General features: G+C 49.4%; 1 protein-coding gene across 5 annotated transcripts; it reads left to right on the top strand.

Annotated features, from left to right (window-relative positions):
* Positions 1 to 15597: 15597 nt before the first annotated feature.
* Positions 15598 to 25774, top strand: RABL2B (RAB, member of RAS oncogene family like 2B). 5 transcript variants are annotated; one of them, XM_066358808.1, is made up of 9 exons: positions 15598 to 15699; positions 16629 to 16774; positions 19525 to 19554; positions 20526 to 20605; positions 21225 to 21304; positions 23930 to 24041; positions 24285 to 24379; positions 24704 to 24787; positions 24903 to 25774. In XM_066358808.1, exons 2-9 carry the CDS (start codon positions 16668 to 16670, stop codon positions 24981 to 24983), a joined length of 669 nt encoding a protein of 222 aa, XP_066214905.1. In that variant the 5' UTR covers positions 15598 to 15699; positions 16629 to 16667; the 3' UTR covers positions 24984 to 25774. The 5 variants fall into 5 exon arrangements, with proteins under 5 accessions (XP_066214905.1, XP_066214902.1, XP_066214906.1 ...); XM_066358805.1 differs by having other exon boundaries at positions 24282 to 24379; XM_066358807.1 differs by having other exon boundaries at positions 15628 to 15673; positions 24282 to 24379.
* Positions 25775 to 26038: the final 264 nt, after the last annotated feature.

The following is a 26038-nucleotide window of genomic DNA, read 5'->3' as shown; positions in this document are numbered from 1 at the left end:
CCGACTCCCTTGGCTCTCTTTCCCCATCAGTATCTGCTTCCTGCCAAAATGAACACAACAACCATTACTGGACAGACCCCAGAGGGCACAGACAGAACAGGACCCCACAGGCCCTAGGTGACTCAACCTGAACACTGGACTGATCCCCAAACCAAAAGGGGGACTCTGGGCCAAACACTGAACCCTGGTATCTGGACCCAAGCAAGACTAACAAACATGGAGACCAACACGGGACCTTGGACACCAGAGTCCATACATCACACCCTAGAACTGGAGCTGCTCATGGGCCCCACGCTTGAAACTAGGACACGAGGCTACATGCAAAGGAAAGGGGTCCCACTAAAGCTCACCCACTGTGTGGGATGAAAATAACACCCCAGATGCTCAGCAAAATGCAGATTTTTCCACAGACCCTGAAGACAGAATCCGGATCTGTAACCAAAAGCCCCACAGCCAAACTTCAGACATGAAGCAGGACAACAAACCCCAGCTGCTGCATGACAGATGCTGAACCACATGCTTGCAATGTGAACACAGCCAGGACTCCCTAAAGGAAACTCATGACTCTCTGAGTCCAAGCAGGCAGCTTCTCCAACACATTTTAATGCCAGTTTAATGGAAGGAGAGAGAAACATAACTCACAGCACTACCACATTCTACTAAACCCTACAGAAATAAACCAAAAAGCTGCCAATGAACAAATATAATGTCGGGCATCTCGCCCGACAAGGTTCCCTAATCCCGGGGACAGAGGCTAGGGAAGTCGCATAGGGTGACCCGCGTGGGGGATATTTAGAGGGTCTCTAGGGTGGTCAAGCTAATATGATGTGGTGAAATCTCACTGGCTGATGGACAGTCGCTCTTTTCCAAAGGACTCCTGGGAAGTTCTTTTGGTGCACCTGGATGTGGGCGGTTCTAGCCAAAGTTCCCGTGTCTGGGTTCCTCACGTGACCATCCCCCATTGCTGACCACCCCACACCTCACACATGGCAAGCTCACCCACTGTGTGGGCTGAAAATAATTTCTTTTGCCTTTACCTCCTAAGTTCTAACACTGGGCTAACAATCAAATGAACTTAATCACATGAACTAGACACTCAAAGTATAATACATGCTCAAGGCAACTTCATATTCCATAGAATAAAAGACAGTGAGATAACAGGAGTAGGGGGTTTCCTCACAGGGAAGAAGGCTCTGATTTATGAAAGGAAGGAGTTGTGCCCATAAGCCCTGGGTCCTGCCATCTCAGAAAAGGGTCCCACTAAAAATACTAGGGAGTCCTGTCACATAGGTTCTGTTTCCTGTGAGCATGGGAAATGTTTCTAACAGGGAGAACAGGGGTTCTTATCACCTCAGCTCTGAAACCTGTAAGCGTGAGAGGTCAGTCACTTCCTGAGATAGTTGGGAGGATGTCATATCACTTTTGGTTCTTGTGAGTGATACGTGAATGCCAAACTGCCCTCTTGAGGTTCCACTTATCTGTCAGACCTCACCCTTACTGGACTATCGCCCCTGAGACAGAGGAATTCCAAAAAGCTGATCAACCTGCCCCAAGAAGGAGCATTCCAGAAAGCTGAAATCTTAAAACTGTAAAAGGGAACATACCAGAACTTTTGACTCAGTACCCCCTCAGGCTCTCCCAAGCCCTATAAAATATACTCATAGCCTGTAACCGGCGCTCTTCTCCCCGGAGAAGTGCCCGGCAGGGTTCCTTTCTTCCTTTCAATAATAGCCTGTTACTCTGGTCTTTTCGGACTCCCATGGATTCCAACATTTGGTGCTGAAATCTGGGTCAGGGTACTAACTGCCTGGACGATCCCTCTTTGCCATCCAAACTTACAACCAGGGAAGCAATGGACAGCGGCAGCTTGTCCCGGGATTACTCCCTGATTCTGTTTGGACGTGTAATTGTAGGTTGATTGGCTGGCAGTCTAACCCTATCCTGAACCTCTGCCAGATCAGAAAGGTAAGACGTTTTTCCCTTCCCTCTCCCGGTTGGCTTTAATTTGACCCATAAGTCCCTAATCCATTGTCAGACGGCTTTCTCCAGTCAGCCTCACATTTTGAGGGGTTTGCCATTTTTCTGTCCCAGGGACAGCACATTCCAAAAGTCTAAGCACTTAGCCAAATCCCTCCACATTCTCTTTGAGCTCCTTCTTAGGTGGTGACAACCCCTAAGTAGGATGACTCCACATTCCCAGGAGAGCTTTCTCCTTTGAGATTGTGATTGGAGCTGGGGACGCCCTCTCTAGATCACTAATCTCCACATTGGGCTCTTTGGAGTCAAAGCCATCTGACCAAACCCCATTGGGCTGTCTTCTACTCATTTTCTTTTGCCATACTGCCTGGCCACAATATAAACTAGACAATGACTCCCATTGGCCTGAAAACGGGACATTCAATTACAATATCCTAAGAAATCTTGACAATCTTTGCCACCAAACAGGGAAAGCATCAGAGATTCCTTACGTGCAGGCTTCCTTTTACTTTCACTCCTGTCCTTAATATCTGTGCCTTCTGTTCTAAACACAGGCCGGTTTTGGCCAAAGAAACCTCACCTAAAACCTCCTCTCCTAATCTTTCCTTCTCCATGGGTTCCCAACTCTCTTCCCCTCCTGCCTGACCCCCGGAGCACCTCTCTCTTGGTACCCCTCTCTGGTCCCTCTGCAAATCTCTTTCGCTCGAGTCTCTTCCCTCCAAGAGCCCCCTCCCTTTGCAGAAACCTCTTTCTCATTCACCCGCAAATACCAGTCTTTCTCCTCCCCTGCTGGCCAGGGGCCCCTCCCTTCTCCACAGTGTTCTTAAACCCCTCCTCCCTCCTTATAGACTGGCAGCTCTGTCTCTTTTTCTTCTTTGACCCATCCCCCACCCCACCAGCTTCAGCTGTACTTTTTTCTTCTTTGACCCATCCTTACCCCTCCTCAGAGACTGACTGTGTCTTCCACTACCCCACATCCTCTCCCCTCTCTTCAGAGCTCTAAATCCTTTGACTCCTCTGACCACATGGTGTCACACCAGTACTTCAACCTCTCCCTCCTCCTCCTGCAGATTCTGACCCTCTTTCTTTTCCATCCAGCTATTCACGCTGTCCCTCCGTCCGCTTTCTCTCTTCCTCACCTCTATGCTGGCAACTCCCTGCCATCTCAAAAAACTTAAAAAAGCAGAATTGTATATTAAGCTATGTGAGTGAGTAATCTGTTTTGTCTCTTTGTCAGAAAACATCTCTAGTATAATTTTAATTGAAACAAGTAAAGCGCACTCATTTAAATTCCTTATTTCATAATTTGTAAAAAATCTTTGTTTAATGTGTAACTGTGTCTGTTTCTAAGGCCTTAAACCAGTAATTACCCACCTCATAAATCAAGGCTTACTCATCCCCATGGACTCTCCCTGCAATACTCCCATCCTTCCTGTTCAAAAACCTTCAGGAGCTTATCGCCTCGTACAAGACTTACACCTAATCAATGAGGCAGTAGTTCCCCTCCATCCAGTAGTCCCTAATCTCTACAAGTTACTGTCACACATTCCCTCAAACACCACTCACTTCACAGTCCTAGACCTCAAGAATGCCTTCTTTACCATTCCTCTACACCCTGACTCTTACTTTCTGTTTGCATTCACCTAGACTGACCCGGACACTAATGCAGCCCAGCAACTTACATAGACTATTTTACCCCAGGGGATCAAAAACAGCCTACACCTGTTTGGGCAAGCACTAGCTCAGGATTTAGCAGCATGTAATCTCAAAACTAGTACTCTCTTACAATATGTAAATAACCTACTCCTCTGCAGCCCCTCCCTGCCTGCCTCAAGGAGACTCACCACCACCCTTCTTAACTTCCTCACTGTAAAGGGATATCATGTCTTCTCTGCTAAGATTCAACTTCACTCTCAGTCCATAGCTTATTTGGGCATCGCCTTAACCCCCATCACCTGAGGTCTCACCCTAAATCAAACTCAGACTCTCTGCAGTCTCCAACCAGCTACCACTGCAGATCAAATCTTTTCTTTCCTCAGTCTAATAGGCTTCCTTAGACACTGAATTCCCAATTTTGCTCTCTTAGTCAAGCCCCTCAGTGAGATCTTCTGAGCATGGCTTTTAAGGTCTATAATAGCCAAGGAAGTAACAGAAAAGGCAAATAAGGCCCAAAAGAAGTCAGGAAATACCAGCTTTTGGCATATGCTCTTAAAGGTTCCAGCACCCTAAAGGGCTTCATAGGATTCCATCAGGGCCCTGCTCCAGAGTGGAAAGAAAGGTCATTGACCTGAAGCCTGCCAGGCTTCCCGGCCCCACCGGTTTACACATCTGTGCTGTGGAAGAGAGACACGAGAAGGTAAACTGCCCCTTTGCTCCATGGAAGGAGGGTTCAGTCTCTTCTACCTCTGCTCCAGCTACCTGTGACCTGACCTTGCCCAGCATGCTGGGAATTGCCATTGAAGGTCCAAGGATATCGTTCATGAGCCTAAGGTATTTTTTCCAAGTAGCAGATAAACTAATATCATTTCTTGTAAACACAAGGGCCATCTACTATGCCTTGCCTGAATATTTAAGTTTTATTTATCCCTCAAAGATCTCTACTGTGGGTATTGACAGTCTGATTTTATTAATTTATTTAATGTATAGTATCTCCTTTATTCCTCTTGTCTCAATGCCCCATGCCTATTGTAGGCTGGGACCTGCTGCTAATTCCAGCTAGAAGCAGTGGTCATTAGGACTTAAACTCTAACTGCAAAGTGTAGAAATGTAACCACCCTTTCCCTAAGCACTTGCAGGATTTACAGGTTACTCAAAAAAACTGTTCAAAGACTGTCCAAGAGGCGCTTCCAGCATTACATCACCCAAGGACTGACTTTCACATGTACAGGTCCACACACCATAATCTTGACAACTCCCACTGCTGCTAAAATAGAAAACAGTGTGCCCTACTCCAACCACAAACCTGAAGCTGGTTGGTCTATGTATGGAAAATATATGAAAAACTAAGGACTCTTTTATTTTTTTTTTTTTTCTTTTCATTTTTCTTAAGCTGGAAACAGGGAGAGACAGTCAGACAGACTCCCGCATGCGCCCGACCGGGATCCACCCGGCACGCCCACCATGAGGCGACGCTCTGCCCACCAGGGGGCGATGCTCTGCCCATCCTGGGCGTCGCCATGTTGCGACCAGAGCCACTCTAGCGCCTGAGGCAGAGGCCACAGAGCCATCCCCAGTGCCCGGGCCATCTTTGCTCCAATGGAACCTTGGCTGCGGTAGGGGAAGAGAGAGACAGAGAGGAAAGCGCGGTGGAGGGGTGGAGAAGCAAATGGGCGCTTCTCCTGTGTGCCCTGGCCGGGAATCGAACCTGGGTCCTCCGCACGCTAGGCCGACGCTCTACCACTGAGCCAACCGACCAGGGCCTTAAGGACTCTTTTAATCAGACTTTGGGAAAAGGGAAACTAGGGTAAAAAGAAAGTCAACTTAATTGTCACTAAAGGTTAAAGATTTTTAAATCAAGAATTCTGACTAGAAAGGAATTGTACGTTTTTGATAATAGAAGGTATGAGGTATGGAAATAATTTTGAAAGAAAATGGAGAAAGCAAGTTGTTATGAAGGCCAGTTATTTCTGGATAAGAAAGTGTATGAAAGCTGAAGGTTTATGTAAGTTGTAGAAGGTTTGTGCAGATTGTAGGAAGTTTGTACAGAGAGAAAAGAATTTGTACAGTCAGAAAACTAGTTTACAAAGAATGTTTAATCAGTCACCCTAGCTAACAATCCTCTACTCTCCCCACTTATTAGGGCAGCTCTTTCCTCCACCCTGACCATCTAGAGCTCAGAAACAGAGAAACAAAACCGACCCTTTGTCCTTCTATTCTCTATTCACCTCTCAGCCTGCCTCACCCAATCAGGGGCCTTCTACTTGAGTGGGACAAACACCTATATGTGTCTCCCTACTAATTGGACATAAACATGTACCCTAGTCTATCTCACCCCAAATATCAACCTAATCCCACCCCATGAGCCTCTTTCAATTCCTAGTATACTACCCATCAATCTAAGGACCAAACAAGCTATACAGGTAATTTCTCTTCTTGTTGCTTTAAAAATTTCTATAAAAGTAGGTCTAGGGGCAGGGGGACTGGCCACTACCCTGTTTTATTCCTTCTCTCTCTCTCTCTCTCTCTCTCTCTCTCTCTCTCTCTCTGAAGCCCAGCGAATTCGTAAACATGGAATCAGTGGCTTCACACAAACTGGGTGTCTTGACTATTGCCTTTCATTGGTCCACTCACTCTCCTATTTATTTTTATAACTTTTGGACCCTACCTCTTATGTTTGCTCACTAGTTTCTTACAGAACCACATACAGACCTTTGCCAATCAGAAAATTGGAAAAATCTACCTAACCCTACACACCAACTGTGAAACCTGCCCTCGTGAAACAGAAAAATCTGAAACCCTATATAAGCAAATCTCCTAAATCCTATCTTTCAACCCTTACAGGTCCCCTAACCCTAAAGCTCTCCCATATCCCTGAAGAACTAGGAGAATAAATAGCATTCACCTCTTAAAGTTTCTCAGTCTTTTTACCCTTCACATAGTAAGGAGACAAGATCGCTGGGTCTTCTTGGCTGAAGAAGAGCCTACAAATGGACATGAAACATTTCTTTTAGCTCAAGCTAACTGCTCTCTCCAGGGCTGCCAGGAAAAAAAAAATATCTCTAACTTTACCATGGAAGAACTTTCACCCCCTGCTATACAACCCTCCTTATCTCTGCAGTCCTGATCTCCAAATACTTGCCCCCTTCTTTATCAAGTTCCTATAGGCCTGGATGAGAGAAATCTCTAGGATTACCTACAATCAAATACTCCTACACTCCTATTCCCCAATACCCCAAGGAGAACTTCACGAGGGAAATATCAAATAGGTAGGAATGACAGCAGGAAGAAGCCGCCCCTCAACCCGAGAAGTTCCCTCCTTCCTTTTAAACCACACATACTCAGTCCTTCTAAAACTTACACCAACAGGTTCCCTGTCTCTAAAAATCTCCACATGTCCTCCCATTCGAGAGGAACCAGACCAGCACGTCTCATGAGGCTCATCCAGGAGAACATGTATCACCATGTCACTCTATCCACTCAGCACTCGCAGCAAGCAATTCACAATTATTACCTCGCAAGATTTTTTTTACTTCCTCACTCAGGTCTTCGAAGACATCGCCTGGTTCAGACCTTACAACACTGAAATTGATTACCTCCTTAACTGAATGGGGAACTTGGCTTAGCAAGGTTCTTTTCTTGAGTTCTCTCCAGAAGAAGCAATAATTTTCCAATTTTTCTCCTCTTTCTCCTCATCACTCCTCACCATATATTATAAAGTTAATAACTGCCTTTCTTTTATATGTAACCACAGAGTTGAGAAATGATAGATCCGTGAATTCCAAACTGCCCTCTTGATGTTCTGCTTATCTGTCAGACCTCACCCTTACTGGACTATCTCCCCTGAGACAGAGGAATTCCAGAAAGCTGGTCAACCTGCCCCAAAAAGGAGCATTCCAGAAAGCTGAAATCCTAAAATTGTAAAAGGGAACATACCAGAACTTTTGACTCAGTACCCCCTCAGGCTCTCCCAAGCCCTATAAAATATGCTCATAGCCTGTAACTGGTGCTCTTCTCCCTGGAGAAGTGCCCAGCAGGGTTCCTTTTTTCCTTTCAATAAAAACCTGTTACTCTAGTCTTTTCGGACTCCCATGGATTCCAACAGTGAGCACAAAAAAGACTTTCCCTGAGACCGTAGGGCATCCTGTCTGTGATGGTGTGGAAGACTCATAACTGAAAGTATCAAGTCTGGATCCAGTGATGTTAGCACAGGGTTCTACTTGTGAGAGTCAGGATTGTTCCATCACTGCTGGGTCTTATTACTATGTGGAGGGGCGCCACCTAAGAGGGGCCGCGTGAGCTTTGCATTTTTGTCTCCAGGGAGAGGAGTTCCTCCTGGGAGAGTATTGGTTTTTCTCACATGCGCTTTGGTCCCTACCATTATGGATCTCTAGCACATCTGGTGTTGGGGACGATGGAGGATGCTTTGGACATTCATTACGTCCTTGCAAAATGACAACAGCAGATGGTTAGTAAATAGGTGCTGTTCCCAAGATGTCCACTAGATGGCAGAAGAGAAGAGCATTTCCTGGCAGTGAGCATCTGAGTGTGTGGAGGGGTCCCCTCAGACATCGTAGAGGGTCCTGTCACATCAGCTCTGCCTCCTCTGAGTGTTGGAGGCAAGGGTCTTCCCTGAGAGAGTATGAAGCCCTGACCTATCAGACCTGGGCCCCATGACTGTTGGCAGAGGTCCCAACTGAGATACTAGGGGTCCTGTCATGTCAGGTCTGAGTTCTGCTAGTGTGGTAACCAATAAATACTTAAACAAATGGAACAACAAATCAATGTTTCTCTCTCTCTCTCATCAATAAATAAACATTAAAAAAAGAAAAAGAAAAAGTACTGGCAATTAGAATTGGTTACAACTGATGCTGCTGGACTCTGCTCTCTCTTCCTCTCTGCAGGGGAGCGTGAGCCCAGAAACCTTTATCCCCTGGCAGCTCCACTGTCCTGGCTTCCATCCCATTTTCCTTCCTCCTATTCTCTCCTCCTCCATTACCGCGTCAAACTGACAGGCTCTCTGTTCTGAAAACCTCAGTTCTCTCTTATTCCACCCAAGTTCGCACATAGGCACTTACCCCTCCCACCTCCAATGGCACACTTTCAAAACCTCCTCCCTAAGGTCTTCAGTCCAATCCTCTCCTTTACTCACCTCTTCATGACACCCCTCACAGCTGCCCCATCCTCCCTCCAGCCACAGGCCACGGCCCCTCCCTTTCTTACCCTGGGTTTCTTCAGCCCCAAAGTGAGGGGATCGCCCCCCTCCCCGGGCTTCCACCCCCGCCTACACTACACCCCTCACCTGGCCCAGCATAGACCCTTCTCTCACCTCCTACCAGTGCTGCAGCCTTCGCCCACTGCCTGGCCCCTCCCCTCCCCCACCTGGCAGCGTCCTAGTCTTTTCCTTCTCTCGGGTTCTTGATCTCAACATCATCACCCTTCCCTTCAACTTGCCTCCCCTAGGACCTCGGCAGAAGGCGCCCTGTCTGGTTTGACACCCTAGCAACTTCTGCCACCACACCAGTACCCTGTGGGATTCATCCACACTGGGGATCTCAGGCTCCCGCCACTGCTGGGAGGGCAAGATGGGGGAGAGGGAGGCAAAGGGTGGGAGGGGCTGCGATCTGAGAAGTGCCTCTGGAACCTGGCCGGCGGGGAGCGGCTTCAGGACCACGTGAGGCCTGGCTGAGCAGCTGTGCTAGTTGAGGGCTGCCTGGCAGCGGCATAGCAGAACCGCAGCCGGCTGGGGTGCACCCCTTACCCCAGGAACCCCCAATATGGAGAAGTCGCTTCCAGGTCTCTCCTCACCCTTTCCCTCAGAATGCCGTGTGCCCATCACACCCTTGCTGGAACCATGAAGACAGAACTGGAAGGAAAGGAAAGGAAAGAGAAAAGGAAAGGAGGGGAGGGGAGGGGGAAGGGGGGAGGGGAGGGGAGATAAAAGGAAAGGAAAGAAGGAAGGGAGGAAGGGAGAAGAAAGAAACTAACCCTGGTGATCTCCACTCGGGAATTATTTCCAAGATGCACACTAGATGGCAGCAGAGAGATGTGTTTTCTAATCATTTTCATTCAGGTGTTATTCCCAAATTGCACACGAGATGGCAATGAAGAACAGTTCCCTGCTTCAACGGCTTCTCTCACTATAATTTTTTGTATTTATTGACTTCAGCGAAAGGGGAAGGGGGAGAAGAGAGACGGGAACATCGAGCCACTCCTGTTTGTGCCCTGACTGGGAATCGAACTGGCAACCTCTGCACTTCAGGACAATGCTCTACCAGGGGTCCCCAAACTTTTTACACAGGGGACCAGTTCACTGTCCCTCAGACCGTTGGAGGGCCGCCACATACAGTGCTCCTCTCACTGACCACCAATGAAAGAGGTGTCCCTTCCGGAAGTGCGGCGGGGGGCCGGATAAATGGCCTCAGTGGGCTGCATGCGGCCCACGGGCAATAGTTTGGGGACGCCTGCAACCAATAGAGCTATCCAGCCAGGGCACCACTCACTGTGTTTAAAAATGATAATCAATCATTCATGTTTTAGGCTCTTCACATGCCTCATCTCACCTACTATTTCCGTTTGCCAGGTGGGTCAGGGGCAATTATTATTTTTATTTTGTAGGTATTTAGACTGAAGACTGAGTCTAACAGTTTTGAGTGTAGAACTAAGCCCTAAATGGGCCAAGATGGACCAGCAGAGTATGCACACCTGGTTCACTGGACTAATACAGTAATACTAAAGTCATTGCAGGTTTGGGCTGAATCTTGGTTATTCTGTTTGGAGAAAACATGTACATAACCTAGTGGTCCAGCTTGCCATGCACCGTGGTCCAGCTGGCGCTTGGGGTGGGACGGGCAAGCAGCTCGGGGAAAAGGACAGGTGGGATGGGAGGATGTGGCCTGGTCCTTCACAGAAGCACCACCAATGGAGATCCCTATATCAGCAACTTGCCCACTTCTACTCCCTGCTTGTCCTCCAGCCTTTTAACATCTGTTTTCTCATCACTGGCCTGCTTCTGTCCATGTTCCCTTCCTCTGAGGTCTCAACTGAAAAGAGCTTCCCACCAGCTTAGACTGGAGTCCAGGGTAGCGGTTTGCTTATGCGGGGTGCCTGAGCCCCTACCAGGAACAGAACTGATTTCTGGTGGCACCACTTACCAGCTGTGTGACTTTAGAAAAAGAAATGGAAATTCAGTCTCCTCCTGTCAGATGGGGATACCACTCCCTCTCACGGTGGGTGTGAGGATTCAGTGAGATAGTGCATCTAGCTCCTGCCCAACAAGTAAGTGATCACTCACTCTCCCTCCTTCCCTTCTTAGTCCTTTCCTACCTTCTCTGGGTCAGATAAATCAGGAGCTTAGCAAGTAGTCTCCTTTTAGCAGAATTACGTCTTATATTTGTGTCCAAACAGCCAAAGTCTTGCCACTGTGCTGCCTTTATCCTCAGGAGAGCTTTTTTTCTTTTTCTTTTTCTTTCTTTCTTTTTTTTTTTTTTTTTTGTGAAAGAGACAGAGGGGCAAATAGGGACAGACAGACAGGAAGGGAGAGAGATGAGAAGCATCAATTCTTCGTTGCAGCTCCTTAGTCTCCTTAATTGTTCATTGATTGCTTTCTCATATGTGCCTTGACTACAGCAGAATGAGCGACCCTTTGCTCAAGCCAGCGACCTTGGGCTCAAGCCAGCGACCTTGGGGTTTAATTTAAGCCAGTGATCTTTGGGCTCAAGCCAGCAACCAGGGGGTCATGTCTATGATCCCACACACAAGCCAGTGACCCTGCGCTCAAGCTGGCGAGCCCGCACTCAAGCTGGCAACTTCAGGGTTTCAAACCTGGGTCCTCTGCATCCTAGTCCAATGCTCTATCCTCTGCGGCACCACCTGGTCAGGCCTCAGGCTAGCATTGACCACACCCTCACTCTCTGACCTTTATACCCCTTCTTCTCTCCAACCTCACTGTCCCTGTCTCAGCCCAGGCCAGCACCACCTCTCACCAGTCTTCTCACTGGTCTCTCTGCTTTCTGTCCCTCTGCTGTATAGTTCAACCTTCACATTGTGACAAGTTTGATCTTTCTACATCAGGGATCTAATCACTTCCCATGTGTAAAAACTACCAACAGCTTCCCCCAGCCTAGAGAATAAAATCTCTATCCTCAGCCCAGTGCTGAAGCTCTATCAGGCTCATTTCTTCTGCTGGTCTCACTTCCTGTCAGATCACCCCCTGCAGTCCCCAGGAATGCCTGTGTCAGCATCACCCTGTCACTCAACAGAGCGGTGAGTGCTTTAACAGACAAAGGCAGCAGCACTGAGACTGAGCCTTGAATGCAGGAAACTGGATAAAATATAAACTTTAGTTAACAAAATATATCAATATTTATTAATTGTAACAATTCTATGCAAAAGATAGAAAAGGATTAGAAAGTAACAGTCTAATAAGAGAAACCTATTGCACCAAACTGGAAACTTAAGGGAAGTGGAGAATTTCCTAGTGAAAATGCACATTAATAAACTTCCTAAAATAGGGAAAATACAAACAGATAAATTAGCCAACCAGGGTCTGCTTCCCCCTGCTGCTTCTCCAGACATTATCCTGGGTTTTCCTCTCCTAGGACAGGAAGGGACAGGGACAGAGCTGCCAGCAGCTCCCCTGAGATCTGCCCCCATCCTGTCTTCATCTCCCTGAGCTGTGCCCCACTCAGTGAGGACGCCAGGCAGTCTCAGGGAATACTGATTCTGATGTGTCACTGAGGCCCTTTGATTGCAAGGAACTGGACACAATGACTGAAGCAAAATAAATTAATAATTTTAATGGCAGAAAAAAATTAATACATGCAATAGGTGAATTTAAGATTGGGTCAGAGGCCTGGCCTGTGGTGGCACAGTGGGTAAAGTGTCGACCTGGAATGCTGAGGTCGCAGGTTCAAAACCCTGGGCTTTCCTGGTCTAGGCACATATGGGAGTTGATGCTTCCTGCTCCTCCCTCTGCTCTTCTTTCTCTCTCTTTCTCTGCCCCGCCACCCACCTCTCTAACATGAATATATAAAAAAAAATTTTTTTTAAATAATGCGTTGGACCTGGCAGTTCCAAGTTCTCACATTCTCGCAGGAGACTGGGTCCCTTCCAGCCCTCCGTCCTGCCAAGGGCCTTTGGGAGGCCCCCTTCACAGGCATTGTCTCTCTCACTGAATCAGGGCCCTAGCACCTCCAGGCTGACACCACCGCATTGTCCTTTTTCCTGGGGTTTCTCCTCCCCTTGGGTTTCCTAAAAGTCACAGCTTTAAATGACGTTGACCTGGCTTTAGTCACATTCTCATTTTTGAACACACCAGAACACCTAAGAGGCTGGACATGGGATTGGCTAGATATAGGGTCAGGCCTTGGGAACTCTGTGGACTAGAAGCAGGTGAGATGAGTTCCCAAAGGAAAGCTAAGGTGCCAGACTTGGGCATGAACAACGTGGGTCAGGGAAAGCAAAGGAACCTCATCACTAAAGGCGCGTGCACAGCCGTGGGATCTACAGGCACAGAAGGGTGGGGTTCACAGGGTCAGGGGCACAGCCACCATTCCACAATAGCAAGAAGCCCTTCAACTTGATGAAAACTCAACATTGCTGCTGGTGGAAAACACAAGGCTCCTGCCTGGGGCATTGGGTCCTTGCATTCCAGAGACTGGCCCAGAATGCCCTTAAAGTTTGAATGGCTCAGTTTGCCCTTAGAAGGCAGATCCATTCGTGTCCCTAGGAGGAGGGAGTCCAGGAGTCACACCTGCCCCAGCCACACTAACCAGCCATCCACAAAGACTGGCTCATTCCAGTCTCTTCTCCCTCCTTTACAGATATCAGAGAAAAAGGCGAGGCTGGCAAGGGAATTCCTGCTCAGTGAAGCAGTAGAGGCTCAGGGGTTACTCCATACCGTGGAATCCACAGAGGGCCACTTTCTGGAGGCCGCAGGGGCTGGACCACGGGCACAAGTGGCATTCAGTGTGAAAATGCCCATTGAGAGAGACAGTCACTCCCATATCTTTGATTATCACCAATTATAAATGTCAGAGGTTTGTTACAACCAGAAGGAAAAGAATTACAGTCTGCTGTGTGGTTGTGGCCAGAGCCACTTTCAATGCTTGTAAGGTTATTTCTTCTCTTGGCAGGCTGAGGCTGTGAGGGAGGAGTCACTTGTCACCCACATGGATTGTTGGAATTGAAAACTCCCAAGGGGCTGTCTACTCTGCCCAGGTGTCTGTTCATACCCCACCCACCAGACAGGAAAAAGGATCCAGACTTATGAAGGCTGCACCTGGGGCCTGGCTGGTCATTGCACCCATTCCTGTATATATACATGTCTACTGAGTGGCCTTGTGTGTCAGGGCTGAGCTGGAACCTGAGGCTTCCCAGGCACAGTGGGATCACACCACCCTTCCCAGGTTCAAGGGGAAGGAAACCCTTCGTGACCTCTGAGGCCGTGCACAATCCTAGACTGACATTTTATTCTTCTACTGTCAGAGTCCAGGATGTACGGGATGGATTGGGGGCAGGCAACCAATGATCCTCTCAACCCCAGACTCATGTGTGACCCTGGGCAAGTCCTGTCCATCCCAAAAGCCTTAAAGAGATGAAAAGGGGGAGAGTGGACCAGTGAAGCTCACCCTAAACCCCAAACCTCTATCCTAACACCTAACCTATAATAACCTCAAACCCTATAGCCCTAACCTTGGGCCCCTAGACCCCTGACAATACCCTTTAAACTCTAAACCCTGACCCTGATCCTCTAACCCTGATCCCTACTTTTACCCCTAACCCCTAAGTTTAGCCCTAATAAAGAATTTTTACAAATGAACAACCAAAAGACACACAGCCAATTTAAAAATGAGCAAAGGACTTGATAGACACTTGTCCAGAGAAGACACACAAATGACAACAATCACCTGAAAAAAAAAACCCTACATTAATAATGATGATTGAAATGAAGAGAAAAACCACAAGGAATATAATTTAAAAATTGAAAATAAGTTTTGACTAGTATGTGGGGAAACTGGAACTTTCTTACTTTGTTGATGGGAATGTAAATTACTGCAGCTTCCGCATAAAAAAAGTTTAAAGTGTCTTCAAAAAGACAAAAGTACATTCCGGGTTGGATTCCCAGCCAGGGCACACAGGAGAGGGGCCCATCTGCTTCTCCACCCCTCTCCCTCTCCTTCCTCTGTGTCTCTCTCTTTTCCCCTCCTGCAGCCAAGGCTCCGTTGGAGCCAAGTTGGCCTGGGCGCTGAGGATGGTTCTGTGGCCTCTGCCTCAGGCGCTAGAATGGCTCTAGTTGCAACAGAGCGATGCCCCAGATGGTCAGAGCATCGCCCCCTGGTGGGCATGCCGGGTGGATCCCGGTGGGGCGCATGTGGGAGTCTGTCTCTGCCTCCCCGCTTATCACTTCAGAAAAATACAAAAAAGAAAAAGAAAAAAGTGACAAAAGTACATGCCCCACCGGTGGGTAAAGGGTCGACTGGAAACACTGAGGTCGAGGGTTCAAAACCCCGAGCTCGCTAGCTGTGAGCGCAGGCACGTCAGCACGGGGTCGCTGGCTTAAGCGGGGTAATCATCCACATCCCAAAGCTCGACAGCTATAACCCAAAAAGGTTGCCGGCTTGAGCAAGGGGTCAGTAGCAGTGGCCTTCGTACCTGTGCCCTAAATCCCGCAGGAGGCCTCACCTGAGGTCCCGCCCCTCCTCTCCGGGGTCCTGCCCTTCCTCACCTGGGTCCTGCCCTTCCTCACCTGGGTCCTGCCCTTCCTCACCTGGGTCCTGCCCTCCTTCACCTGAGGTCCTGCCCCCTACGCCTGAGGCCCGAGCCCCGCCACCGGACGAGGCGTGCGGCGCAGCAGCTCTGACGCGACCGGCGCCCACCCAGACCCCCGCCTCTCGGAGGTGCGCCGGCACCGCGCGGGGCAGCCGCGCTCTTGTGGGTCCTTCAGGCGCCGGCCAGGCAGCCCCAGGGTCCTGGCGCGGTTGCGTAGCAGCTGCGGGGACGCGGTGCGTGGGGAGTTGAGCGCGGCATCGCCCGGTCGGTACGGAATCTGGGCTGCGGGGCGAGGTACGAGGGCGGCGGGGGGGACGCCCCTAGTCTGCGGGTCCTCGCAGGGGGCTGGGCGGCGGGGACGGCCCCCGGCTTGTTCGCTGATCCCGGGTATTTGTCGGATGTGGAGCGTCGCCCTGGAACGCGGGGCCGGCGACAGACTCGCAGGTCCCCGCCCTAAGCCCGCGAGCGGCAACCGGGCGGCGCGTGCTCAGTTGCGTTTGCACGGGGACACGCGGGCGTGAGCACGGGGGACGGAGCTGCAGGTGAAGATATCGGGTCGCTCGGGGTGGCCGGCGGGGACTGCTGTGGACAGGACGCGCAGGTGAGCAGGACCTCGGGGTCTGTGCTGTGCGCGCCGTCCGTTACTGTGCGTGGTGTCCGGGTCCAAGTTCGGTGGGAGTTCTGTGTCCAGGTCCAGCCCTGAGAGGAGCCACCGCGGTGGACCGCCACGTTGGCTTCCGCCTTTGGGAGACACTGGAAACTAGTGGAAGTGGAAAAGCCCGGAGAAGGGGCCGCAGGAGCGGGGTTGAGAGGGGATGCAGTGCTGCCGGCGGGGTGGGGTGCACGAGACAGGACCAAGAGGGCGAGGAGACGTCTTTGGCTGCGTGGTCTGTCATTGCCATTCATTGATGACAGCTCAGGCTTATAGAGGGTGTCTTTGCCAGACAGTGTCTCACGTTGATCGTATGACATGGGCAGTTTGGTGTCCCTGTTTTACAAGTGAGAAAATTTGGTTGTAAAGCTCGAACTGTCTCTTCAGATGGGAGTGGGCAGTGTGCACTGAGCATGGTTGTAATGAGCAGAGTGGACCACCCCAAGGTGATCTTGTTGGGGACAAGATTACAACTGTGGTTCAGCAGGTGGTGGCCAGGTAGTGGTGAATAGGGAAGGATGTAAGTGTGTTCTTGGGCCTCTCTCACCTGCCCATTCTCTTCCCTGTCCAGACTGACAAGAGCCCCTCCCGAGAGCTGAGCCAAAAACCAATGGCTGGGGATAAAGCCAGACCCTGTGAGCTGGACCAAGAGAAATATGATGCTGATGACAATGTGAAGATCATCTGCCTGGGAGACAGTGCTGTGGGCAAGTCCAAGTATGTTGGGAGATGAGGGAGGAAAGACCAGGCCCACAGTGGGTCTAGGCTTTCAGAAACATTCTCGAGAGACACAGGAGCATGGCTTCTGTGGGAGTCTTCTGTGGGAGTCATGAGAGTAGTCTTGGCTGGAGCCCAGGTGTGCACTGGGGGAACAGCGAGAGGAGGGGATCACATCAGCACCTTGAGTGTGGGGTAGTCATAGGACTGAGGAAATTGAGCTTTTCCTATGAGCCCTGGCAGAGGTGTGGGCAGGTCACCTTGAAGAGTACTGAAGCAGTCTAGGGTGATGTGAGAACTGGGATGTTCCTGTTTGTGGTTATGGGCTGAGAGATTGAAAGTGGAGACAGTGGGAATGCAGACAGGAACATGTGACAGGTGTGACTAACACAACCAGTGACAAATTAAGTAAAGGTGGTAAAAATGCTTTTTCCTAGAGGGACCCATTGAGATTGAAAAGAGTGACTAGAAGTGCAGACTGACCATACTCCATGTGAAGATTGGCTCATTCCTTTAACTGACTTTGTTACCCATGTGCACAGGTGTGGAACGCCACACGTGGACAGTTGAATGGAGGCTCTGCAGGGCTGGCAGCTTGTCCTCAGGAGCTTTCTCCTATTCCTCACCTGTCTTGGGCTAGTGAGGGCACAGCTCCATTTCTGCCTTCACTTTCACTGACGTGTTCTTGGACTGAGGTAGCGGTGACTGATTCTTTAAGGCTTTGCCTTTTCAGGCCATGCTCATGAAGTTATGCCCACAGCACCCAGTGCAGCTTTGGTTTGGTTGGATGGGATCCCATTTGCTTACTTTATCTCTGATTGCCCTTGCCCAAAGAGACATATTCAAAACATATTACTAAGATCAAAATCAAAGAGTTCACTGCCTATGTTTTCTTCTAGGAGTTTTCTGGTTTCAGATTTTAAAGTCTTTAATCCATTTTTAGTTTATTTTTGCATATGGTGTAAGAAAGGGTCCACTTTCATGTTTTTGCACATATCTGTTAAATTTTCTCAACAACATTTATTGAATAGAACGTCTTTACCCCATTGCATATTCTTGCCTCCTTTGTCATAGATTAATTGACCATAAAGTCCTGGTCATTTATTTCTGAGTTCTCTTTCTGTTTGATTGATCTTTGTGTCTGTTTTTATGTCAGTACCATGCTGTTTAATTACTATGGCCTTGTAGTATAGTGTGATGTCAAGTAGCACAAATCCTGCAGCTTTGTTCTTTTTTCTCAAGATTGCTGTGGCCCTTGGGGGTTTTTTCTGGTTCCAAGTAAACTTTAGAGTTATTTGTTCTAGTTCTGTGAAATAGACCATTGGTATATTGATAGGAATTGCACTGAATCTGTAGATTGCTTTGGGCACAATGGACATTTTAACGATGTTAATTCTTCCTATTATTGAGTCCTTATTTATATCTTCTCTTTCTGTGCCGAAGAAGAGTCTATTGTTGAGACTTTCTGCGTATTTATTCACTCCAAGCACATCTGCACTTGCTCAGTGCTGCATTTTTAGAAAGCTGCTTGAACAGCCTTGTTAGATGATTGAAACATCTGGACTATCAGTGTTGGCGTCTGCTGATTGTCATTTTGCATTCTGTTGGAAGATTTCCTGGTTCTTGGTATGATGAATGATTTTCTGCTGAAACTTGGACATTCTGATTATCATGTTATTTAAACCTCTAAGTTGGCTTTCTGTGGCGCTGCTTCATCTAAGGAAGGAGAGGCTGCACCACCCACACCCACCACCTCTGCCTATGTGGTCTCAGCTGACGCTGTGAGGGAGGGAAGGAAGCCGGCTCCCTCCTTGGCTTTGTTTGACACTAGCTTGCCTTGGGGAAGTTGTGGGAGCCTCGTTAAGTCTCCAAAGCATGGAAATCTAGGCTTCTCTTTAGCCTTTGCTCATGGGGGTGAAGGCGTGGCTGCAGTTTTCCATTTGGATGATGGTTATAGTCTAAATGTTTTTTGACCTAGGCCCTGGGGATGGAGTAATATACTAAAAACTCAAAAACTGCTTTCGTGAGCATTCCACTCTATCTGAGAGAGTCAATAAGTAGAAGCCCTATGTTTCCATTGGTGTTACCCACAGGGCAGCAATACAGCACAAGATGAAATAAAGTTTGCCTGCTTGTTATAGATGACATCATCAGGGAGAGTTTTATTGCTCAGGGGTCATTTGACCAAAGCCCTGGAAGACCTGCAAAATGTTGGGGATACAGCTGTTTCCCATGTATAAAGCAGGGGTGACCATGGTGTCCACAGTGTGCAGAGTAGGGATGATGGATCTCAGAACCTCACTTGGCTGGTGCACATACTTGTCACAAAGTGGGCTGTTTTGTTATGAGGATTAGTCATGGTGATCCCAGGTTCCAGGCATGGGAATGAGCTGACGGCACTAACTAGACAATTCATAGGCAGGATCAGGGTTAGCTCCTTACACAAACTCAGTTGTACATCTATTGAGTTTGTTATGTTCACACAGTTCTCCAGTGTAGACATACAACAGAGTTCAGACAACAGATCTTTATTTCAACTAATGTTGGTGACCAGCTGCTGTGGTGCCTGCCTGCGGGCAGAGCAGCTATGGGTACTGGGTACTTTCGGGGAGTCAGGAAGAGGGAGGTCCTGGGCATTGCCCTTACAAGGAATCTGTGGCTGTGTGGTGAATGGGAGGGGAAGCCACAGGTGACGTCAGCTGGCGGACCTGGGGGGATGCTCCTGACCACTGTGCACGTTCTCCTCACAGACTCATGGAGAGATTTCTCATGGATGGATTGTATCCTTCAAGGTTGGAAAGGCTCCTGTCCTGTGGCCTCCCCCACCTCCTCCCAGCCCATCCACCCCTTGCGCTAGAGTCAAGGGACGAGGGACAGGTGAGGGAGTGCATAGGTTTCACTCCTGCCAGTTTCTCACTGACAACATGCACCACACGTAATCATTGCTACGTATTTTGGATCTTACTTGTAGTTAGATTTGCATTATATTAGCAGGGCGGCAGAATGGCTAATAGCACCTGGTCAAATGCTTGGAACCTTATGCAAATCACTTAACCTCTCTAACCTCAAAGCTCGGGCTCCCTAATACCTAAAAATTCTCTGGTGTTAGTGAACTTTGTAAAATATGAGCTGCCAGCCCCTCCCACTTCCATGAATTGTACCACGCTGCGGGGTTGGAGTGAGATCTGCCTGGCAACCAGAGTGGTGTGCAGGGCTTCCCAGGAGAACCTACTGAGAGCTGGGGAAAGGAGAGCCCCAGAGCCTCCCGGGGAGCCGGACAGTGTCTTGCCTCACCTTTCAGCAGGTCTCACTCGCTCACACCTATGTGTCTCCGGCTTTGCAGGTAAACCGCTAGCATCTTGCAACTGCAGGAAGGGTTGTCCCCAGTGGTTTCATTGAGGTTTCACACACCGGTAAACTCCAGTTCACAGCTGAAGAGCCATCTGGCTTTCTTATGTGGAAAACTTATATTGCTAAAGTTGCATTTTCCAAACATGTGTTGCCATTTATGACGGCCGGCCTGTAAAATTCCATTCCAAGGGCTCCTCGGACCTAGGTGGTCAGGACACACTGCCAGACTCTACCCCTTGCCTTCCATGGAGCGTGCGCCAGGGATATCTAAGGTAGATCCTCTGCCACAACATACATTCAATTTAAAGTCTAAATAACGCCAAAAAGGAAAGGAGCACCGCCCACCAAGTACCCTCCTCCCCTCCCTTTTTTTCATCTTCGCTCCTTAACCTGACCACAGTCAGCCCCAGCAGCTGTCCACGTACGCCCTGAACCTGTTCAAGCACACGGCCATGGTGGACGGCAAGACCGTGCTTGTGGGTAAGCAGCACAAGGCCAATTACGCCAACTCTCAGGCAGGGAGAAGGGAAGGGAGAGACTAGGGCCATGGGAGAGAGCCAGGTGGGGGTAGTGAGACCCCGGCAGGGACAAGGTGGTAGGGAGGAGGTCTGGGAGTGGGGGGGAGGTCACAGGGCACAGCTCGTGTCTGACCTGGTGTTCTGATAGAGCCAGTCCAGAAGTAACAACTGTGGTCTGAATATTACATTCCCCAGAGGGTTCTTCTGCCTTTCCATGAAGTGACAGCCTTCCCCTTGGCCAGGCCTCGCATCCTGACTGTTCAGCATCTGCAGTCACCGTAGGGGGGAAGTCAGCCTAGTTTTCACCTTGGAGGGCCTGCATCTGTGGGTGAGGGAAGGGGAGCACCTGCCTTCTCCTCATGGGGCTTCCTGTCTGCATTCATGTCCTCCTTGCCCTGTGTCTCTTCTCACTACTGCGGGCACACAGGCGCATGCCCAGACTCCCTGGGTCCTGGTGACATGCACATGTGAGTGTGTGGTCTCTATACCCTCTCTGTTTCTGCACAGAGACCTGCGTGGGGGGGGCTCTGGGCCTCTGCCCTTCGCCCCATCAGGCAGTCAGAGCTGTGTTCACATTGCAGACTTTTGGGACACAGCAGGCCAGGAGCGGTTCCAGAGTATGCACGCCTCCTACTACCACAAGGCCCACGCCTGCATCCTGGTACGGGACCAGCTGGGAGGCGGGTAGAGAAGGCACGGGCAAGTCAGGCCTGAGGGAGGAGGAGATGAAGGGACACACAGTACTGAGGGCCCCACAGACTTCCCATGACTGTCCCCTGGTGCTGCTTGCTAGGTACATGTGCTGGGGCCGAGAGGACCCTGCAGTTCTCAAGGGACTTTTCCTCCCAGACCAGCCCCTCCTCCCTCCTAGCATTCACCTTGCTGATTAGAACACAGGCATCCATGGTGCACCCACAGCTGGGGGTAGTGGTGCCATGACGGGACATGAAGCTCGGCCATGAGGAGAGTCCGGACAGGAGACAAGATTCGTGTCAGCCTGTGTCCTGTAGGACCTGCACATGAACCCACGGCTCCATTCTAAGACCCTACTATCCCTTAAGCACAAAACCCTAGAAATTTTTCAAATTTTTAACTGATACTTAGAAGTGGACAGAACAAAAGAGGGTGACAGAGTGACGGCCATGTCGTTCCAGAAGACAACTTCAAGTCCTGCGTTTCCAGCCTCTGTGACCCCTGAGAACTGGGAAAGTGGGGCCCACCACTTGGGACTCAGTTCTGCACTGGCATTCAGAGATTTAAACGCCTCTTTTCTCTCTGGGAGTGACCTCCTGGCTCGACAGATCTCTCCGGGCTTGTTTTGGACCGTCTTCTAAGGCCTGTATCTGTGGCTGCCAGCCGCCAGCGCCAGCCAGCTGTGTGGGGCTGGGCAGGTGGAAAGCCCGTGAGGATCCAACAATCCCAGAGGGAGCCTGGCTTCCACCCTCCACCTTGAGAGCCTGATGGAGATTCTCCTCATCCCAGCTGGCTCCTCAGCTCTTTCAGAACAGGGAGGAAGCTCCGGAAACCAGACATGGGCAGAAGCAACTGTTGGATAGTGATCATAGGAGGAAGCCTGGTGTGAAGCAGTTTCCAGAAGTTTCATTTCAAGAATGCTTTATAAGAAGTCTTTATGCCCTGGTTGGTTGGCTCAGTGAATACAGCGTCAGCCTGGCATATGGACATTCTGCGTTTGATTCCTGGTCAGGGCACACATGAGAAGTGGCCATCTGCTTCTCTCCCTCTCCCCCTTCTCACCCTCTTCCCTTCCTTCAGCCTATGGCTCTATTGGTTTCAGCATTGGCCCTGGGCGCTGAGCATAGCTCAGTTTGTCTGAGTGCATCAGTGTCAGGTGTTAAAAATAGCTTGGTTGATTCGAGTATCAGCCCCAGACAGATGTGGGGTAGATCCAGGTTGAGGTACATGTGGGAATATGTCTCACTATTCCCCCTCCTCAAAAAAGAAAAAAAAGTCTTTATTGGGAATTCAAGACAACCTGGTCATCTGTTGACATTGGGCCTGGGAAGTAAACAAATGAGCCTTCCAGGTGTCCTCCTGCTGCCTCGGGTGTGACGTGTGACAGCTGTTGACCCAGGCCTACTGCATGCACGCAAGGCCCTGGGCCTGGTCCGTGTTCCTCTCACAAAGGGCTGGGTTATCTAGAAGTAATAGCAACCATTCCAGCAGATAACAGGCTTTCATCTCAGTCCACTGTCTGCGGGGTGGGTGGTGCCTGTGAGTTTATTCTGGAAGACAGCTTGGAAGCAAGCCAGCCTTTGAGGAGCTGTTGTGAGGGGCTTGAGGCGTCCCTGCAGCAGCAACTTGAGGTGTCAGGACTTCTGGCCTCCCTGCCCTTAGAGGAAGTCAAAGGTGCTCATGCTTCCTGCTGATATTTTAAAATAAGTGTAGAGTAAAAGTTTCAAGAAGTTAATGAAATTATAATCTAAAAAATAATAAAATATAGCCCTGACTTGGTGGCTCAGTGGATGGAGCACTGTCCCGGCACGCTGAGGTCATGGGTTCGGTCCCTAGTCAGGGCACATATGGGAAGCAACCAATGAGTGCACAACTAAGTGGTGCCCCCTTCCGCTTCCCCCCTTCCCTCCGACTCCCTCCTCCGTTCCTCTCTCCAGCTCTCAAATCAATGGAAAAGTTAAAATGTATATATATATCAATTACTTTTTAAAAGTTTAAAATACAAATTGAACAGAAAATTTAAAAGTTTAGGATTAAAAGTAAATAATAGTGGCCCTGGTCAGGTGCTCAGTTGGTTAGAGCATTGACCTGATGCTCTAGGGTTGTAGGTTCTATCCTGGGTCAGGGCACTTAGAAGAGTCAACCAATGAATGCAGAAATAAGTGGAACAACAAATCAATGTTCCTGTTCCTCCTCCCCTTTCTCTCTCAGATCAATAAATTAAAAAACAATTGAAGTGAATAATAGTAACTAAAGGGAAATTCTAGATAGAAACATTTAAAATTATTACAAATGAATTTTAAAACAACTTAAATAAAAATAATAGGCAAAAGGTTTACAAACTATTGATTAGTAAGATACAACTTGGTTAAAGTAGGTAAATTAAGTGACAAAAAATAAAGATTTTTAAAACACTCTTGGAACTGGCGGTTCTGTGGGCCCCTTGAGAAGGGCGGGCACAGATACAGCCTGTGGTCAGAACAGCTGCTGCTCAGAGCAGAGGCCTAGTCCAGGTTCACTGCCCGTGTGGGTGAGTCACCTGGGTGATGTGCGGAGACACAGACATCTGAGTTGTCTTCTCTGCTTGGTGCAGGTGTTTGATGTGCAGAGGAAAGTCACCTACAGGAACCTGCCCACCTGGTACACAGAGCTTCGGGAGTTCAGACCAGAGATCCCATGCCTTGTGGTGGCCAACAAAATTGATGGTGGGCCATCCCTGCCTCTGGTGTCAGCAGTGCCTGGGGAGCCCACTGCCACACGTCTACCCGTTTCTGGGACAGGAACCTTCAGTGATCCACCCTCCTTCCCAGCACATAGCCCTTGGTTATATGCCATCACTCCGTCCCAGACAGATCCCACTTTCTGGAGTGGGGCCTCCAGTGACCCACCCTGCTAGCCCCTCTCTCCCTATATGGACAGGCCAATATCCTCCCTTCTCTCTACAGCAGACATAAAGATGACCCAAAAAAGCTTCGCTTTTACCAAGAAGTACTCCCTACCCCTGTACTTCGTCTCAGCTGCTGACGGCACCAACGTTGTGAAGGTAATGGCCAGCTACAGAGGCAGCCATGAGGGGGGACAGCCAGGTGGTGGTGGAGCTGGCTACAGGGTTTGTGGTCTGTGAGCTGTGAGTGGGGCTGCAATGAGCAGGGCATGGTATGGACAGTAGGGGATCTGTTGGGCCCATGGGTCATATTGGAGTCAGGGTGAGGGGGAAAAGGTGAGTTGAAGGATGACCTTGCTCATTTTAGGGGCGCAGTGTTGTGTGGACTTAGGATCGGACCAGTGGTGGGTCCAAGGCAGGCAGCACCCGGGTCACTGACACCCACAGCCATGTTTTCCTCCCTACTCCCACCCCCCACCCCAGCTCTTCAATGATGCAATTCGATCAGCTGTGTCTTACAAACAGAATTCCCAGGACTTCATGGATGAGGTTTTGCAGGAGCTTGAGGTAGGTCAGGCTTCTCTTCAGAGAGTGTAAAACAAGCCAATATAGTGGCTCATGCAGGCAGTACCTGTAGGTAGGTAGGCGCAGGGCCAGGCCTCACCTGCAGCCTTGTCCACAGAACTTTGACTTGGAGCAGAAGGAGAAGGACCTGCCAGACCAAGAACAGCACGGCGGCACCGAGAGCCCGTGTCCCCCCTGAGCCCGAGCAGGCCCCTCCCTCCCTCCTGCAGCCTTCCAGCTCTGAACAGAGAAACTTCCTGGCCCATGATGCCCGACCCTTCCACAGTGGGCCCCTGACTGGGCCAGCACCAGCAAGCAGCCTTGACACGCCAGACACTGGAGCAGAATTAGGGATTGTAATCCTCTCAGGGTTGGACAATGAAGAGAATCAGGGAACATGCTGTGTGTCTCTCAAATAAAAGGAAATTTAGGTTTTCTGTCTCCCAGAACTGACCTCAGGGCCTATTTGTTGCATGTCTATCAAGGGCATGATTTCTAACCCTGACTGCCCCCACCCCCATCCCTGCAGAATTTTGGGGCTCCACCCTTTTCATCAGTCTCCCAAACACCTTTTTAAGAATGGTTTTGAGCAGACAGCTGTTCATTCCACAGGTGTGTCAGGAGCAATTCTAGGTACAGCCAGTACCTCTGCACGCTGGGGCCCGTCACAGGCACAGGTTGTCATACTTGGGGATACACAACTGTTGGTAGACATCAAGGGTCAGTGCAGCCTGCACACACCAGTTTCAATGAGAAACACTAAGGAGAGCTTCCTTAAAACCACATCTTCAGCCTGAGGCGTTTCTTCACGTTCCGAGGGTCAGTGTGGAGATGGTGCCAGGCAGCAAGGGCCCGAGTCCCGCTGCCCCTCCCGCTTCTCTCCAGTACCTGGGCTCACCGTGTGCTTTCATCATCATCTTGTATGTCATTTGCACGGTGCTTATTTATTTTTCTGTTTTCTCTCACACAGTAAAGGTTGAATTACATAAATACTGAGTCACGTGCATGTTTTGTGGGTCTGGAATTCACTGGACAAACAGCACAAAGGAACTTGCAGGTCACCAGCTACATTAATAGGGGGAGATAGCCTTGATGTCACACAGGGACCACCCAGGTTAGCTCTCCATTCACTTCAGCAGAGACCATTTCACTGCAATTTGGTGTTTTAATGTGTTTTAGTGTTTAAATGAGTTTTGGGAGGCAAGAACAAACTTTTTTCCCTTTAAACTACCAGTGATTACAATTTCAATTTAA

Source organism: Saccopteryx leptura, chromosome 1 (genome assembly GCF_036850995.1).
Source record: "Saccopteryx leptura isolate mSacLep1 chromosome 1, mSacLep1_pri_phased_curated, whole genome shotgun sequence".
Lineage (NCBI taxonomy): Eukaryota > Metazoa > Chordata > Mammalia > Chiroptera > Emballonuridae > Saccopteryx > Saccopteryx leptura.
The sequence above is the reverse complement of the archived record's forward strand: the minus strand, read 5'-3'. Positions and strand labels throughout refer to the sequence as shown.